Source organism: Eptesicus fuscus, chromosome 1, assembly GCF_027574615.1.
Source record: "Eptesicus fuscus isolate TK198812 chromosome 1, DD_ASM_mEF_20220401, whole genome shotgun sequence".
Taxonomy (NCBI): domain Eukaryota; kingdom Metazoa; phylum Chordata; class Mammalia; order Chiroptera; family Vespertilionidae; genus Eptesicus; species Eptesicus fuscus.
This window is the reverse complement of record NC_072473.1, coordinates 77263442-77283594: the sequence shown is the minus strand read 5'-3', so window position 1 is coordinate 77283594 and position 20153 is coordinate 77263442. Positions and strand designations below refer to the sequence as shown.

Here is a 20153-nt window from a genome sequence, read left to right as displayed (position 1 = left end):
AGCGAGCAGGAGGCTTGGGTTTCCCTGGTAATGGAGGAAGCCAAGCTTCCCGCCTCCTCTGGCCATCCCTGGCCTCTGCTCAAGGATACAAAGTTTCAATTATAGAAGATAAATAAATCCCAACAAAAATGGCAGCAGCCACAGAGCTGGAGAGAGCAGGAGGCTTGAGTTGCCCCTGGCGATGGAGGAAACCAAGCTTCCCGCAGCCCTGGCCTGCCCTGGCCTCCGTTCAAGGCTACAAAGTTTCAATTATAGAAGATAAATAAATCCCAGATCCCAGGGCCTCCGCTTGGGTCACCGGGGGGCGTGGCTGGCCTGCAAACCACCACAGGCCCCTCGCCCAGGCCACCCCACACCCCAAGGGAACCCCCACCCTGATCTGGGACACCGTTCAGGGAAAACCAGCTGGCCCCCACCTGTGCACCAGGCCTCTATCCTATCTAATAAAAAGAGTAATATGCAAATTGACCCTCACTCCAACACACAAGATGGCTGCCCCCATGTGGACACAAGATGGCTGCCACAAGATGACCAGCAGGAGAGGGCAGTTGGGAGGCACCAGGCCTGCAAGGGAGAGCAGTTGGGGGCAATCAAGCCTGCAGGGGAGGGCAGTTAGGGGTGACCAGGCCGGCAGAGAAGGGAAGTTGGGGGCGACTGGGCCTGCAGGGAAGGGCAGTTGGGGGGGACCCAGGCCTGCAGGGGAGGGCAGTTAGGGGCAATCAGGCTGGCAGGGGAGCAGTTAGGCATCAATCAGGCTGGTGTGCAGGGTTGTTGTTAGGGGGTGATCAGGCTGGCAGGCAGAAGAAGTTAGGGGCAATCAGGAAGGCAGGCAGGAGAGCAGTTGGGAGCCAGCAGTCCTGGATTGTAAGAGGGATGTCCGACTGGATCGGGCCTAAACGGGCAGTTGGACATCCCTTGAGGGATCCCAGATTGGAGAGGGTGCAGGCTGGGCTGAGGGATACACACACCCGTGCACGAATTTCGTGCACCGGGCCTCTAGTATATATATATATATAACCTTATACTAAAAAGCATCTCTATTGTTTGCTTGGTTTTGAAAAGTTGGTTTATTTTGCTCTTTTCTTGTGCAGTCCTATTAATGACTGGGCAAAGCCCTCTCTGTCTAAGCCTAATTAATGCACTTTTCTCAGTACAGTTGAACTATGACAATGAGAGAGAGCCGAAGTGGCAGGGGAGATTGGAATGGAGATATCTACTGGGAGGAAACAGGGACAGGAGGTTGGCAAGGGGAGCAGGATGAAGCTCCCATTTCCTGCTGCAGGAGGTTACCTCTGGGTTCTCCTGTGCTTCCCATGTGTGAGGGTTAGAAAAGCTATTTGAGCTACAAAACTATGAGACTCTCTTCTCCTCCAGATGACTACATCATCAGAGCTCTCACAAAATTGTACATATGTCTAAATCGAACAAAGTGAGGGGAAGATTAGGTTTATTTGCATTACTGAGATTTTAAAAGGCCCAAGTTAGCTAAATTAGCAGACTCCTACATGGATCCCAATTTTACCCAAGTTCCACTTCATTTGTGTCATATAGACTTGGCCTCTTTGTCTTCTTTTATACCCTTCCCAAAGAGAAAAATGTTTTGCACTTCTGAGAAAATCAGGCACAGGCTGTTCTTTTTCCAGACAGCATCCCATAAAAAGAAACGGCTTTTCTAAACCTCTCAAGTAATTGCTGGGGGCGGGGAGGGAGGGAAGGGTTGTGTGGGTTTTTTTGTTGTTGTTTTTTTCAGTTTTCTAGATACAGGTTATTTCTGGTTACTTTCTCATTGGCTCCCTCAATAAACCTAACTATACATCAAAACACCAGCTCTTCATTAAAGATAGAGTGATTTCCCTGATTGCATACACATGACCATGATCTCGATTTGTCATGCTCTGTGAAGGCACATGTATTCACATATGAGCACACTTACAGACACCTACCTGAAATAGCAAGTCTTGAAGCCTAAAAGAGGGTGGAGTTTTCTGTTCTATGGAAACATGTAGTTTTGCCACCAAGTGCCTATATGCTCTCTTTCAAATTTTTTTGATTTTTCTTTATTATTGAAAGTATTAAAGATAGCCCCCCTTTTCCCCATTGACTCCCTTCACACCCTTCCTAAGTCTACTTCACTAGCCTGTATGCTCTCTTGCTATCTAAAAGGTATGATAGGTCAAATCCAACAGGAGTAAATTTGTTAAAACATTTTCTTTTAATCCTCATCTAAGGATATGGTTTTTTCAAAATTGATGAGGGAGAGGGAGAGGGAGAGGGAAAAGGAGAGGGAGAGGGAGAAACACCGATGTGAGAAACATTGATCAGATTGGTTGCCTCCTGTACGCTCCCAGACCGGGGATAGAACCTGCAATCTAGATATGTGCCCTGACTGATAATCGAACCTGCAACCTTGTTTGGTGTATGGGACTATGCTCCAACCGAATGAGCCACCTAGACAGGGCCCACCAGAGTTGATTTAAAACAAAATAAAATAAAAGGCACAAAGGGGGCATTATCCAAAGCTGTTCTGATGTGGGAACTAAATCTTGGAAGTGTAGGGAGAGAAGGGAAAGGGGGGAAAAGGCCAACTCATTACAAACCTAAGCCTTCCCAATTGACAGAAGATAACTTCATCTTTAAAAATAACCTGAGCCAGTGTCCCTATTACTATTCTTTGGCATGTTCTTTTTTGTCATCCTGTCTATTCACGGATGTTCCCAGCTTTTCCACAAACTAGAAGCCAAAATCTTAGCACACTTTTGGGGGCCATGTTCTGCCTTCTTTTTTTAACTGCTTGTCTTAAAATACTTAATTTGCTTTTGCTTCAGTCTGTCACATTATGTATCAATTACATATGGCCTTTCCACAGCAGAACACACCATCTGTTCCATAAATGAAAACCCACACCCTTATGCCAGAGTTTTATTCCTTCCCCAAACATTTATTTGCTGCTGAATAGACACAGGCTATGCCATAGAAGGAGACGCAGGTGATATACTGGATGTATAAGATTTATTCCACCTAAGGCTTGTTAGAGATAATCAGACCAGTCCTCAGGCCAGGTGGAACAGGTTGCCATTCCTCTTTTCAGAACTTTTAAAAAATATACATTTTTATTGATTTCAGAGAGGAAGGGAGAGAGAGAAAGAGAGAGAGAGAGAGAGAGAGAGAGAGAGAGAGAGGGAGAGAGAGAGAGAGAGAGAGAGATCAATGATGAGAGAGAATCATTGATTGGCTGCCTCCTGCATGCCTCCTTCCTGGGATAGAGCCTGCAACCCAGGCATATGCCCTGACCGGGAATCGAACCATGACCTCCTGGTTCATAGGTCGATGTCCAACCACTGAGCCAAGCTGGCAGGGCATCAGAACTTTCTGAAATCATTCAGCAAAGACCCACACTCCTTCAGTCACCTTATCAGACATGCTACATGAAACATCCCACATTCTTTCCCCTCTCTTTAGATGCATAACATTGTTAATCTCTAGCTTAGGTGTGTAAATTATTATTTGGACCTTCTAAATAAAAACCTGTACTAAAAATGCAAATCTAGCATCATTTTGGTAATACTTAGAATAGTGAGTCAAAGTCAACCCTACATTCCTGGAGGCCTCAACATTGTATTCCACTTGCACTATTCCTCTTCAGTCTCTGCCTCTCTCTCCTATACATACTTCTTTTGCTCTTCCTCCATGACAAAATTCTAGATCATTAGTCTGCTGCAAGGTTCATTCCTGGGCCCTCATTAGCTCACCACTGCATGACTCTACCTCCATGCTACAAACACCAAATTTATCTCTCTAGACCTGATATTTCAGCCACCATAAAGGTCTGACTTTCAACTCCTAAAAAACACTTACTCTTTCAGTTCTAAGAGTAACCCATGCTGTCTCTACTCCAGGTATTTGAACAAACTATTTTATCTTAACTAGAGCACTTACTGTGACCCTTGCTCCCAACAAGGGGTCCAAAAGCCCACCCAAAGTCTATGTTGGTGTCTCTTCTATGCTCTCTCACAGCCTCCTGTGCTTCTGCTGCCATAGCACTCACTACATTGTCTTATAACTGTGTCCTTAATTGCCTCTTGATCCACACTAAGCTGAGAACTCCACTAGGGTTGAGACTATGGTGTCTTTATACTTGTAACTCCTACATCTCTTCTGGTGCTTGGCCCCTAATAGGTTGTGGGAGTGCAGGTCCTCAGATGCTGGGTACTGGAAGACGATATGAGCATATAAGAAAGACTTTATTGCAGACCAAGTAGCCATTGCTACTAAGTGGCCATTAGACAAAGTAGTTCTTCAAAGCAGCCCACAAAGCAGCCATGCACTGGCTGGTCAGTCACTCATCTCTATACCAACTTAGACAAAAGAGGCTTCTTGCCAACTAGTGACATCAATATTTGGGTTATAGAAAGGTATGTCTGCACAGTGCATACAGTAAAATTGCTGTGTCCTTGCTTTTACACATGCGTATGGCAAACTGGCCTTGAACATCTGGCGTACTCTGATTAGGGTTCCCTCATAGGTGTTTAGTAAATGTTTGATAAATGAGTGAATGTTGAGTCAACCCACAATCATATCAAACTCAAATCTAAAGTCAAGCCATCTCACCAAACTGCTAGCTCCTTCCTAATTCCTCCATTTCTGTCCCCAATACCACAATTATTCAAGACATCTACTCAAAGATCATGTTTTAAATTCTTTCTCTCCATCGCCCATAACCACTATAATCATTCACCAAGTCTTATCAATTCTTTCTTCACAGTCTTTCCCCAGTTTGCTCTCCTCTCCAACAAATCCATTCATGAATCTCTGGTTTTGAGCTGGATGACTTCCTTTCCCTGACTCTTCCTCTTTGCTCCAAAGCCGTGGTCAGCAAACTGCGGCTCGTGAGCCATATGCGGCTCTTTGGCCCCTTGATTGTGGCTCTTTCCACAAAATACCATGTACCCTAATCCTATCTAATAATAGACAAATATGCAAATTGACCATACCTCTGGCACGCCCACAAGCCACGCCCACCGTCCAATCAGAGCGAGTATGCAAATTAACCCAAACCAAGATGGCTACAGCCACAGAGAGCAAGGTTTCCTAGGTAACAGAGGAAGCCAAGCTTTCTGCCTGCCCTTGCCAGGCCTAAGCCTCCACTCAAGCTACAAAGTTTCAATTATAGAAGGTAAACAAATTCAAACAAATGGCGGCAGAATGGAGCTTGAGAGAGCAGGCCAGGGTTGCCACCAGCAACAGGGGAAGCAAAGCTTTCCACACACCCTGGCTGGGCCCACCCGCTTAAGGCAACAAAGTTTCAATTATAACCCCAACACAAATGGCTGCCAGCCTCAGAGGGAGCCCCAGGCTTGGCTCTGCTCCAGGCTACAAAGTTTCAATTGTAGAAGGAAAATAAATTCCAGATACCAGGGCCTCCGCTTGGGTTGCCAGGGGGCGTGGCTGGCCTGCAAACCACCACAGGCCCTCGCTCAGGCCACCCCATGCCCCAAGGGAACCCCACCCTGATCAGGGACACCATTTAGGGCAAACCAGCTGGCCCCCACCCCTGTACCAGGCCTCTATCCTATTTAATAAAAGAGTACTATGCAGATTGATCATCACTGCAACACACCATATAGCTGCCCCCATGTGGTCAAAGATCCTGCCCCCATGTGGACACAGGATGGCCACCACAAGATGGCCAGCAGGAGAGGGCAGTTGGGAGGCACCCGGCCTGCAAGGGAGAAGTTGAGAAGGACAAGGCCTGCAAGGGAGGGCAGTTGGAGGTGATCAACCCTGCAGGAGAGGGCAGTTAGGGGTAACCAGGCTGGCAGAGGAGGGAAGTTGGGGGCAAACAGGCTGGCAGCAGAGTGGTTAGGGGGTGATCAGGCTGGCAGGCAGAAGCGGTTAGGGGCAATCAGGAAGGCAGGCAGGCCAGCAGTTGGGAGCCAGCAGTCCTGGATTGTGAGAGGGATGTCCGACTGCTCGTTTAGGCCCGATCCCGGTTCGGGCCTAAACGGACAGTCGGACATCCCTTGAGGGGTCCCAGATTGGAGAGGGTACAAGCTGGGCTGAGGGACAACCCCCCTCCATGCACGAATTTCGTGCACCGGGCCTCTAGTTAAGTTAATAACAATGTACCTACCTATATAGTTTAAGTTTAAAAAATTTGGCTCTCAAAAGAAATTTTAATCGTTGTACTGTTGATATTTGGCTCTGTTGACTAATGAGTTTGCCAAGTCCAGAGAGTATCCTATGCAATCTTCTGTCAAGGCACTTACTATACTGAATTAGAATTTTCTATGTACATATCTATCTCCCTTACTTACTCAGCTCAGAGCACCTCAGGGCAGGGACTGTGCCTTATTTTCTGTGTCCCCAGCTCCTACTACATTGAATAAAATTAGCATTCATTATTTTTTGTAAATGAATGAATGAAACCCTGGCCTAAATCCCAGGTGCTACAGTTTAATTAATATTAACTCATTATATTAATCCTTTATGAACTGGAATGCCATTATCACATTTCCCCTTTAAACTTCACTTCTTTTGGTTGAATAATTATTTTTAAAAAAATATATTTTTATTGATTTCAGAGGGGAAGGGAGAGGGAGAGAGAGATAGAAACATCAGTGATGAGAGAGAATCATTGATTGGCTGCCTCCTACATGCCCTCACTGGGAACCAAGCCCGCAACCCGGGCATGTGTCCATGACCAGAATCAAACCCAGAACTCTTCAGTCTGCAAGCCAATGCTCTATCCACTGAGCCAAACCGGCTAGGGCTGGTTCAATAATTCTTGTTTCCTTAATATTTCCTCACCTATATTTTATTTCTATAAAATGTTCTTTTGCCCAATATGAACAGACAGGATTTTCATCCACCCAAGAACAATCTCTGAGTCAACATTTTGTAAACTGTTCTCAGATTAATGATTGTTAGGTCTTTTAAGATGTGTTGATGAGAAGACTTAGGACAAAAGAAATAACAGTAAAATAGAAATATAAGAGCACAGACAGCTGGAGTATCTACTTGCTAAACTTGTTCTCAATCCTAAGAAATAATATAAATCATCTTTTAACACAGAACCCTGTTAATGCTACATGAGAACTGAGCCAGAGAATCAATATAATTATTAGAAGAAAAATAATAAAGGTCCAAATAAGTCTTAGCACACAGTTTGAGCAGAGATGGAATAAAATGCATTTTTATCCCCATACACGTACAAAAGATGAACAGATTTATACATATGATAAGTAATGGGGAGCAAGTCTTGGAAATTAAGAGACCACAGAGAAGCTATTATCTACAAGCAAGAATGATTTTACAATAGTGAGTTGAAGGCTTGTTTAGCTGAGACACCCCATGACAGATATTACCCCCACCCCCATACACACCCGTCCACTACCATACCTTAGAGAGTGCAAATCTGGACTGAAATTCTTTGTTCTCATTATATTTAGCTACTGTGATTCAGGACCTAAGTGCGTGAAAGTGAGAAACAACTTTTTTTGCTCCCTCACCCATGATAACCAGCCCTGGTCTCCACCTGGAAACTTTTCTTATCATGAGAATATATGAACTTGCTCATTTATTATGGAGATCTTTAGTATCAGGAGGGGTTCTGCTGGGGTCCTAACCTTCCCTAGGGTAGCCACAGAAAACTTTCCTTACACTTATGACCTCTCATATCCAACTTACCTACAGAAAATTAACACATATATTATCTCTTCCTCCACACAGTGACACACATTCATAGATACACATAGACACAGACAGAGTCATCCTCAGCCACTCACCCGTGCAAAAACACATATGCTTGTATATAGTTACACATGCATATATATGCAAATATACCCACTCTCAACTCAGTCTCATAAAGATATTTCTCTTTCTTTCTCTTATATTCATACTCACACTTGTTCAAAAACAGCCAAATGCCCATTGGTAGTTATGTTGAGAGGGTATCTGTCTTGGCAGACAGAAGTGGGTGTCAAGTGGGTGAGTAGACAAATGCCTGTGAGAAGGTAGTGGCTGAGAGGAAGGGTGGGTGGATGACAGAGTGACTGAGTAGGAAGAAGGACAAGCAATCAACTATGGTAAGATTCCAGAATATCATATTTTCCAACCTTTTAATTCTCATTGTGGCTTTCCTTTGAACATCCTCCAAGTCTCATATCTCCCTTCTTTGTCTGGCAATCTTTAGCTCTCTCTGTCTCAGTCTTTCTTCGTGTGTGTGTGTGTGTGTGTGTGTGTGTGTGTGTGTGTGTGTGTGTTTTACTTTCCCATAACCAAAAGCTAATCCTAGGGCCAGGTAATATTTTTTAACAACAAGATACCTGATGTGTAAATATAACTGCATTTAAGAATTATTTGAAGTAATGAATTTGTGGAAATGTAATGAGAAAAAGAAAATGTGCTTGTTTATTCCTTTCAGGAAATTCCTCTATTCCCACTGGTTTTCATCAGCTATATTTTTGGCAGGCTGTGGGCATGGAAATGTGAAGACATCACTTTCAAAAAGAATTATAATAATCACATATAATTTATACAGATGTCACAATAAGGTTAGGCAGTTGGAAAATCCAGCAATCAAAATGGATAGGCATGTTATACTTTTGCTAAAACCCTGGTTTTTAACATTATCAGTAGTTCACAGGAGATTTTTTCAGACTGCTAAAGAAATCATAATGGCAAGACAGATTTATATCTTATAAGATAAGAACCAAAACAAGCTATGGATACTGGTATACTTGCTGCAAATCCATTACAAATATTTAATTCATTTGGATTTCTTAAACCCTGAACCCTGACTATTTGTGCTAGACACTAAGGAGGATACTGAAGAAAAGACCTTGTGACTTGCCTCAAAGAATTTATGGTATAGTTGCTCTGTGTTGGAGTGGCCTTGTGGGGTTTCAAGTGAGCGCTAAAGAATAGGTTGGATTGCTAAGCAGGCCAAGAGAAGAGCATGAGTGAGAGTGAAAGTTCAGAGTTGGGAAAGAGAATTGTGTGTTTAGCAGATAGTTGGGAGGCTACCTTGGGTAGATGAAAGTAGCATGTTTGAGAGTGGAAGGGGAAAAAGACAGAAGGGCAGCATGAGGACCAAGTTGTACAGGGCTTAGAATATCAAGTTGAGATCAAGCACCGATAGAGAGAGCCATTGAAATGGACCTCTTTTTATAAAGCCAACATTTACTAATACAATAATATCAATCTTTTCTAAGATGAGAAACTCATGTGACAATGAAAACTCTAAAATGTGAAGCAGTTTTATAGAAAAGCAGCACAAATAATGAACTAATTTATATACTGTGATTAGTAAGTAAAAGGAGAGGTAATGGAGAAAATAACTACTTTGATAGGACTTACTACTGTAATAACTGTCATAAACACAATTATTCTTTGAAACTGAAGAATTACTTAAACCACTGGTAGTCTTCTGCAGGCATGTAAGTAGACTGGACAACTAAGTAAGGATAATAAACTATACTAAGTATCCCAAACCCTCTAAACCATTTTTAATACATGTTAACTAGCTTCTGGTTATTCTGATCTTGCATCTATTACATAATGGTTTGTTTATTCTTTATTAAACAAATAAATATTGGAGAATACTAATCCTAATCAGGGATGTTTGTACAGAGTTATAAATGCCAAGAATTAAGCTCCAGAACCAAAAAGTGCAAATAAATACTGTATCAGTTACTGGCCAGAAACTTAAACCCGTGTGTGTGTGTGTGTGTGTGTGTGTGTGTGTGTGTGTATGTATGTATATATATATACACACACACACTAGAGGCCCAGTGCACAAAATTTGTGCATGGGGGTTTGTGTCCCTCAGCCCAGCCTGCACCCTCTCCAATATGGGACCGCTCGAGGGATGTCTGACTGCCCGTTTAGGCCCGATCCCGGTAGGATTGGGCCTAAACGGGCAGCTGGACATCCCTCTCACAATCCAGGACTGCTGGCTCCCAATTGCTTGCCTGCCTGTCTTCCTGATTGCCCCTAACCTAAGGTGACCAGATTTTAACATTGGTAAGGCGGGACACCATTGACCGGGGGAAGGGGGGGAGGGGGGGTTCGTGATTAAAATTTGATCTATATGGAGCAACAAAAATTTTCATAGAACGCAAAATTAGTATTGTAATATATTTTTTTATATTTTAACATAAGTACAATTTACAAATACAATAAATAAAAAATTATGTATAATATTATTTTATTTTTTGGCATATTTCTCATTTGAGTGAATTTTTTTTAGTAGATTGCTGTAGTTGTTTAAAAGGTCATGAATTTGCCGTAATGTAAGTCGTAAGTGTCACTTTCAAGGCCGGCGCTAGATTTTTTGCCGCCACTATAAAATATAAATAATACAAGTACTGTCTGCTAAATTCAAGAAAATTTATGTATTTATGAAATAAATTACTTACCTAAAATATCTGAATAGCTGATTTGTAATGACATCACTTGTTTTACTAGCTTACTAGCACGCAGTACGATGTGTATCCTCTGAGAGACAGTTACAAAATGTTTTCGTCGTTGCCAATCCCAAAAAATGCCATTGTTCATTAAGTCCAAACAATGGTGGTCGAATTCTAACAACTGATCAACAATGCGAACTTTGATAAGCAGTTCTCGATAATCAGTTCTCAAAAATTATTTGTTATTATTAAAGTTAAATTAACATTATAAAATTAACAAAAATAATATAAAACTCATATCCTGGCTAAATAGCCACATGGCCGCTGAAAACCGTACATTCCCTTCCCGTTCTCCCGCCATTCCCTAGCTTGTCGTGCATTCTTTCCAAAAATCGGGACTTATTTAAAATGCCGCGGGACGCGGGACAAATTGTTAAAAATCGGGACTGTCCAGCCAAAAGCGGGATGTCTGGTCACCTTACCCTAACCATTTCTGCCTGCCAGCCTGATCACCCCCTAACCACTCCCCTTCCAGCCTGATTGATGCCTAATTGCTCCCCTGCCAGCCTTATTGTCCCTAACTGCCCTCCTCTGCAGGCCTGGTCACCCCTAACTGCCCTTCCATGCAGGCCCAGTCACCTCCAACTTCCCTCCTCTGCAGGTCTGGTCCCCCGTAACTGCCCTCCCCTGCAGGCTTGATCGCTCCCAACTGCCCTCCCTTGCAGGCCTGTTCCCTCCCAACTGCCCTCCCCTGCTGGCCTGATCGCCCACAACTGCCCTCCCTTGCAGGCCTGGTCCCTCCCAACTGCCCTCCCCTGCTGGCCATCTTGTGGTGGCCATTTTGTGTCCACATGGAGGCAGGATCTTTGACCACATGGGGGCAGCCATCTTGTATGTTGGAGTGATGGTCAATCTTCATATTACTCTTTTATTAGATAGGATAGAGGCCTGGTACATGGGGGGGGGGGCGTGGCTGGTTTGCCCTGAACGGTGTCCCGGATCAGGGTGGAGGTTCCCTTGGGGCGTGGGGTGGCCTGGGCGAGGGGCCTGTGGTGGTTTGCAGGCCAGCCACACACCCCGGCGACCCAAGCGGAGGCCCTGGGATCTGGGATTTATTTATCTTCTATAATTGAAACTTTGTAGCCTTGAGTGGAAGCCTGGGCCCGCCAGGGTGTGTGGAAGATTTGGCTTCCTCCATTGCTGGGGAAACCCAAGCCTTCTGCTCGGTCTGTGGCTCATGCCATCTTGGTTGGGTTAATTTGCATAATCTCTCCTGATTGGCTGGTGGGCATGGCTTGTGGGTGTAGCAGTGATGGTTAATTTGCATATCACTCTTTTATTAGATAGGATATATATATATATATATATATATATATATATATATATATATATATATATGCTATCATTTTTCCTTTTCTCCTGTAGGACTGCTGTGCTTCCCTAAGGCCAGGGAAGTATGCTCAAGGCTATCTCCCCCACAGCTTCTGACAGCTAATGTTTTCCTTTCTCCTTGGAGAAGAATCAAGTAGATTAAGGGGATAATCCTAAATACTTTTCTAAATTAAAATTAACTCAAAAAAGTGAGTATATGTGACACTGAAAGTCAGATTTTCTCTCTGCTTTAGGTGGAGAACTAATATCCTTTTACACCTGGCACCAAACCAAAGTGACCCCACCGCACCCACACAGACATAAGCAGCACTTTCCTCTCCCTCCCCAAATCCAAGATGTTCCAGACAATATAACCACACGGTTGGGAATGATTCATATGTTTCCACTCTCTGTCCAAAAATGAGCAAAAGAAGTTTCTACTTAATTTATAATCAGATTTTTCTGCACATTTCCTTAAAAATTAAAGGGGAATGATTCAAAATCTGGACTTTCTTTCTCTAAAAATTACTGATTAGTTACAGACTAAAGTATATTTTGGTAAAATATTTTTGTGTTCTATCCATCCCTGGAGACGAGGGCCATAGCTGCATGATGCCAAATAGCTAATCCATCATCCAATGTTTTCATGTTTTAGATGTTTTCAAAAAGCTGGTGTTCTGTAGATACAGGCTTATTATATCCAGTCTTTTGTTATCTCAATTGTACATATGGATACAGATTTTTCTGTTTGGAATATTTCTCAAGGCCAATGCCTTATTTATAGTTCTAACACCTGCAAATATTTGGCAGAGATTGTTCCATCCTCTCCATATCCCCCATTCTTCCTGTAACCCCACCCCCATCTCTTGCCATTATGAAGCCGTAAGTTTATACAATATGTCCTTTCCTTGATGCTGTTAATTGTCTATCTGTGTGACCCATAAGATGTGTAATTGCTGGAGCATAATGTTTAGTTTCAAATCACATTTCATGAGGAAAACTTAAGTCTAAAATAAAGTGGCAGCAGGCTGTAGTACAAAGGATCCTTAACTCATGGTCTAGAGGAAACCTTTGGAGCAGTGGTCGCCAACTGGTGGTCCGTGGACCACTGGTGGTCCATGAGGTCTGAAAGGTTGGCGACTGGTGGTCTAGAAGCTTAGTTCCAGTTCCAATTTTGTGACTTTGACCAAATTGCTTAACCTATCAAACTCTGAGTTGATACCACTTTAAAGTGTAGGGCTTCAACTAGACCAAGATCAAGGCCTAACTTCTTATGATTATAAAAATTGAAGTTAATAAGATTATTCTTCTCTGCAGTCCTTTTTTTATTATTGACAGTATTATAAATGTCCCCCAGTTTCTCCCCTGCCTTTGTCCCCCTCCTCCCAGTCCCTGCCTCACCCCAGGCCTTCATCACACTATTGTCTGTGTCTATTGGTTATGCATATCCTATATAATAAAACCCTAATATGCAAATCGACCAAATGGTGGAATGACCAGTCACTATGATGCACACTGACCACCAGGGGGCAGACGCTCAACACAGGAGCTGCCCCCTGGTGGTCAGTGTGCTCCCTTCAGGGGGAGTGCTGCTCAGCCAGAAGCTGGGCTCACAGCTGGTGAGTGCAGTGGTGGTGGCGGGAGCCTCTCCCTCCTCCGTGGCAACGCTAAGGACCCCAGGGGGATATCCAACTGCTGGCTTAGGGGGAGTGGGCATAAGCCGGCAGGTGGACATCCTCTGAGGGGTCCCGGATTGTGATAGGGTGCAGGCCGGGCTGAGGGACCCGCCCTCCCCCAGTGCACAAATGTCATGCACCAGGCCCCTAGTATGTATATAAGTTCTTTGGTTAATCTCTTCCCATCTCCTCCCTGCCTCTGAGATCTGTCATTCTTTTCAATGTATCCATGACTCTGGACCTATTTTGTTCATCTGCTTATTATGTTCATTAGATTCCACTTAGAAGTGAAATCATGTGATATTTGTCTTTCTCTGACTGGCTTATTTCACTCAGTATAATAGCACTTTAAATGAAATAAACATTGAACTATGTACAAATTTATAAATATTAGATATAAATAACAATCAAAAAAGGCATAAACTGCCTGGCTGGTGTGGCTCAGTGGTTGAACATCGATCTATGAACCAGGAGGTTAGGGTTAAATTCTCAGTCAGGGCGCATGCCTAAATTGCTGGCTTAATCCCCAGTAGTGGGGGTGCAGGAGGCAGCTGATCGATGTTTCTCTCTCATCAATGTTTTTATCTCTCTATCACTCTCCCTTCCTCTGGCTCTAAAATAAATAAAAAACATATTTTTAAAAAGGCACAAAGCATTGTCAGTGTGACTACTCTCAATATTGCTTGCGACAAATTACAGAAGAGAATATGTATAGTATTCTGAGTATTGCTGTCCTCACCAACATCATAAATTTTACCTAAGTTACATCGACTTTTCCAAAGCATGGCAAGAGGAAACTCTCCACCCACTTCTTGCCCTTTCGTCCTATCTAGATCTTCCTTAAAGCTTGTCTTATATATTCAGGCCCTATTTAGCAGTGGTAATCTCACTCATTTACACATTTTATTTTTCTGGAAATTCTAAGAGAATTTAAATCACATAACAGGCAGGGAATAAAACAACTTACTGGATCTGACATTTTAACATCCACATGAGGAGGTAGGGCTTTAAAAACAGGCACTTAGAGTTGCACATAAATATTATATGGCCCAACAACTTTGGAATTCTATCCACTGAACACAAATGAAAGACTAAGAATTTCCAAGGCAGGACTGCAAACAAGTGCTTCAGTCCATTAACCACAAAAACGAACACTGGCACAAAATCTGATACTGGATTAAATATTTATGGCCTTCAGTCTAAATGTTTAGTTCAGGTTTTTGATCATTCCTTCTGACTTTATGGTACACTGAGGTTCCTTTTTTAGAAACTGTTATTCTGTTTTTTTGTTGTTATTTATTTTAATTTTGGTGTTGTTGTTGTTTTTTAACCAGGCTTAGAATTAGCCTTGTGTTAAGGGCTGGATGGCAATTTGTAGTGGCCAGGGCCAAACTTTTTTCTTTAGAGTACTGAGTGTGCAAACATATACTACTGTCCTCCACAAAAATCTCCCACCCACAGAGATCTACTCAGACACCTCCACCCATACCTACATAGAGACACATTGAACCTTCCCATTGCTATACACATAAATATGCAAATAAGCACAAATGTTAATTGTAGCACACCTACACAAGTACACACATACTTAAAAGAAGAGGTGGAAAAAATCATGGCAAAGATATGTAGTGTGTAATGTGTCACTGAAAGAGGAAATAGAGTAATGTTTCCCTGGATGTACTACTGGTGTAGTGAGCTATAGGCCAACTCCCCCAGAACTGGCCAGACACAAGCAGATTTATACAACAGATGAAATAGGTTCCAGTGAGAACTTGCAGGTGAGTAGGTTATTCCTCATGACAACTTGAAGTTAACTCACTTTTCATATAAGAAAAGTGACCCATTTTACTAGTGAACTTGTTACCCACATAACAGTATATAAAGACACAAAGTTGTGTAAGAGATATTTCCCAGATCCCTTACCTTGAGTTTCTCAAATCGATCATTCAGGGATGCAACCTGATGGTCTCGGTGACGCCCCACTAGTTTGCATAAGGCACAGATCAATTGGTCATCAGATACACAATACATGTTCACTTTCTCATTCTCATGGTCCAGGCAGGTGATCCCTCGAAGATGTGTGTCTGGCACTGGTTCCACCAGGCGGTGGCTGGTGAAAGGCTTCTTGTTGGGGTGCGTGGCCCTCAGGCAACGATCACAGTAGGAGACCTCACAGGTGATGCATGTTTTCACTGCATCTCTGGGTGGGTCCTGTTCACAGAATTGGCAAGCAATTCGCTCACTAGACATGGTGATACTGGGCCTATAAGTCCTCTCCCGGCGGCTCTCACTTGGGGAATTGGGCCCACTGACTGAAGCCTTCTGAAAGCGGTCAATAATGTTCTGCAGAGTCACATTCCTCTTTAGGCCGTCCAGGCCCCGGTGGTTCAGTGAGATAACATATCTGCATGTAGGACACTGGAAAGCAGTAATGGGTTCAATGGATTCACCAGAGCTGCAGCTGGAGACCAAGATGCGGTGGGCACAACTGAAGCAGAGGCTATGAGCACAAGGGAGCAGAAGGGGATCTTCAAACAACTCTAGGCAGATTGGGCAGGTCAATTCAGACTCCAGGGTTTCCATCTTTAGTGAAAATAATCCTGCTGAGACATTAAGAACCACAGAGGCTGGGCTTTCACCTGCAAGGAATACAAAGCAAGAGTCATTAAGCATTTCCAAGGGAAAAGTGAATGTAGTATAATTCTTCACTAACCAATGGAGACTTTACATACTGGATTCCCTGAGAATGGTGGAGTAATAGGAAAACGATTCAGGAATTAATCAGAAAGCCTTTCTCTCCCCTTCAAACCTTGTTTTTGACAAATGCCTCAGTTTATTTTCCTGCACTAATAAATAGAACCTAGTGGCTACCTCTGAATCCTAGTTTACTGATTAACATTAGTATTCAGGCTCACAACACTGGCATATATCATTCTCTCACATATTCTCCACTGACATTTCTTGTCCTCAACTATGACAAGCCTGAGGCCCTGAAAAATTCTCAATCTCCATTTTCCAATATTGTTCTCTATTTTACTTCAAGGTAAAATATAGGGGCTGCTCCTATTTCACATCTAGTGGAAGGAGAACAAGGCCATATTTCAAACTAACTCACTAGATCTTGAAATGATTCCATTATTCTAAAAGCCTGCACAAAAAGAAGAGAGAGTTTCAGAAAAATGTAGTTCTTGATTGCAGGATAATAAGTTCTTAAGAGTGTGGACCTGAATTACTTCCTACAAACACATATGGAAATTTCTGTTTTGTCCCATTTCTAGTATACTGAGGTACTAGAGCCAAAATATTATAGTTTTCACTTTCACTTTCTTCCTTCACCTTCAGAAAAGTCTTCATTTCATCAAATTAAATAAGCAATGATTTCAACTTTTCAACTTACTCAGCAATAGTTGCAGATCAATAATGAAGACACATTACCTTGTGGCTTCAGTTGGTTTTAACACCTGCTGAACTGAACTAGCACAAGTCTGCTATGAAGCTTACCTCCCCATGTGTCTTTTCATACTTCCTAAAACATAACAAGATGCAAATCAAGACCTAGATATAAATTAGCGAAGTGTGGAGCCAGAAATTTTCAGATCTGGTAATCTTCATTTTAGTGTGCATCAGATAAAAGAAGTCACCCAACTAAAAAGAAACTAAACTCTTGGTCAATCTATCGCTTTTTCACAGGCACTTCTGAGCTGAACATATAGGTCCTTGTTGCCATAGGTTTTCCATTAATTAAAATCAACACACAAAAATATTCTAAGCTAGCCTTAACTAAGGAACAATGTAAAATATCTTATTGACTAAAAGTGTTAATCCTTTTTATCCTTTTGCTTTTGAAAAACTTTTTGCTCATCATCTCACTATCATTGGAGACATTTATCAGGGCATGATAATTTGATTCTGCCATTTACATTTGTTCAGATTTGATCATCTGAGATACCCACATAACCTTCTCACAGAATACTTAAACACTGAGTACAATTATACCTTCTGCAAGAGTACAATAGATGTATCCCTAAAAGCTGTTTCTAAATCAAACCTTTTAAGTACACTGAAATAACTATTTTGCAGAAATATATAGGCCACTGGTGTAAAAGTGAAGAATCTTTTTGTAAAATGGTCATGCTCAGTTGGTTTGGTAAGTTCAAATGTTTGTATAACCACTTTTTAAAAAATGAGACTTGTGGTATTCTTTTTTTATGATTTACAAGTGCTTGAAAATTGTTGGTTAGTATTCTGTAACATAACATCTATCAGTATCCACCTATAGAGATAAAGTAAAACAATTAAAATGTACATATACTGTAGAATCTTAGAATTGGAAGATACTTTGGAGATGATAGATTCCAACTTCCACTCAAGGCAGGAGTATTGCTTTTGATAGCTTCATTGTTTAATTCAACATATCCATAAGTGAGATTGTTATACTCCCCTCCCTGAAACACACACACACACACACACACACACACACACACACACCTGTTCCTCTTCCTCTTCCAGTTTTTTCTATCTAGTGAATATCACCTAGAAAACTAGGACTTCTCTCTTTTACATGTTTATCACCTCAACCACCAGTAGCTTCCAGAATATACTGTTTTCTTTCATTTACTTATCTGTGTCTCCAGCTAACTCTCCATGCTCCTTGAGGGCATCAACTATTTCATATTTTTATTCAAAGCATGGAGCTTCATACACACTAGGTATCAATCATTGTTAAATAAAGAATCCCTTAAAGTTGAAGTTAGAAAGGGACCTAGCATTTATAGAGCACCTCCTATATTCTGAGTCCTGTGTTAAGCACTTCACACACATTATTTCATGAAATTATATGAAGAAGCCTGTGAGGAATGTATTACTAATATATATGTATTACTAGAGGCCCGGTGCACAAATGCATGCACCAGTGGCGTCCTTCGGCCTGGCCTGCGGGATTGGGCTGAAACCAGCTCTCCAACATCCACCGAGAGGTCCCGGATTGTGAGAGGGTGCAGGCCAGGCCAAGGGATCCCACTGGTGCACGATTGGGCTGGGGAGAGACATGGGAGGTTGGCCAGCTGGGGATGGACTGCAGGAGAGCTCTAGGGCGTGTCTGGCCTGTCTCGCTCAGTCCCAATCAGCTGGACCCCAGCAGCAAGCTAACCTACTGGTTGGAGTGCCTACCCCCTGGTGGTCAGTGCACATCATAGCAACTGGTCGAACAGTCGACTATCTGCCCCCTGGTGGTCAGTGCACATCATAGCAAGCAGTTGAGCAGCCTTAGCATATCATTAGCATATTGCACTTTGATTGGTTGAATGGCCGACCAGTCATCCAGACACTTAGCATATTAGGCTTTTATTATATAGGATAGTTAGGAATTTGGGGCTCAGCATTAAGTAAATTAACCAGGAACATACATACCCAGACCACTGTCACTATGCCTGTGCTCTTTTCCCTACACTTCTATTTCAATCATCTCACCTCCTTCACTGAACTTTATCTTGACTATTTACAAGAGGGTTTCTAAACAGCATATTTCCGCTTCTATTTTTGTCTCTGTGTCCCTCAGAGTTTCTCTGAATCTGCCTCTCATTCCAAGTCTCTTCCAAAATTGTATCTCTTTCTTCTAGGCCTATCCCCATCTCACACTGCATTTCTATTACTGTCTCTTCCAGAACTATATGTCTGCATTCCTCAAAATCTGTGTTGGAAGCTACCTGGGTGGATCAAGTACAGCCTCTTACCAAAATGACAATTGGACAGGAGCATTTCTGAAAGACATGTTTATGTGTTGAAAACTATATAAAACAAATACCACACAAGTATTCTAAGTCTTAGAATGGTGTTGTATAAATTCTGTACTGAGAAAAAGCTCATTGAATTTTTCTAGAATCCTAAAAATTGTTCCCATATAAGTGTGACACTTGAATCTCACCATGAAATTAAGTTTGGGAAAGTATAGTATGAGTCAGGATTGCCTTAGATAAGATCAAAATAAGATTTTTAACCAGGGATTGCTGAATCTTCTAGAACTGTTTCAAAAATGTTATGTGTATGTCATATTATCCAGGGTCATACTTGTTTGAAAGTAGCAAAGCTAAGATTCAGACCCAGAATACAACTTGAGAGTTCAGAAATAAATGCATATATTTATGGTCAATTGACTTTTGACAAGAGTTCTAAAACCATTGAATAGGGGAAATAATAATCTTTTTTTAAAAAAATGATGCTGGGACAAATAGATATACACATGCAAAAGAATAAAGTTAGAGACCTACCTCACACCATACATAAAAGTTAACTCAAAATAGATCAATGAGCCTATATAATAAAGAGTTGATATGCAAATTGACCATCACTCCAACACACAAGATGGCCGCCCCCATGTGGTCAAAGATGGCCACCACCATGTAGACACAAGATGGCCACCACAAGATGGCCAACAGGGGAGGGCAGTTGTGGGTGATCAGGCCAGCAGGGGATGGCAGTTGGGAGGGACCAGGCCTGCAAGGGAGGGAAGTTGGGAGTGATCAGACCTGCAGGGAAGGGCAGTTAGGGGTGACCAGGCCTGCAGGGCAGGGCAGATGGGAGGGACCAGGCCTGCAGGGGAGGGCATTTGGGGGTGATCAGGCCTGCAGGGGAGGACAGTTAGGGGTGACCAGGCCTGCATGGGAGGGCAGTTGGGGAGAATCAGGCCAGCAGAGGAGGG

General features: G+C 42.5%; 1 protein-coding gene across 4 annotated transcripts in view; it reads right to left on the bottom strand.

Annotated features, from left to right (window-relative positions):
* The window catches only part of MID2 (midline 2), a 122345-nt gene that overhangs the window by 89964 nt on the left and 12228 nt on the right, over positions 1–20153 (bottom strand). For all 4 annotated transcript variants that reach the window (XM_008156307.3, XM_028132349.2, XM_054722731.1 and 1 more), the window contains exon 2: positions 15380–16095. In XM_008156307.3, coding sequence (XP_008154529.1) covers positions 15380–16039 — 660 coding nt within the window. In that variant the 5' untranslated portion in view covers positions 16040–16095. The remainder of the gene's footprint in view (positions 1–15379; positions 16096–20153) is intronic.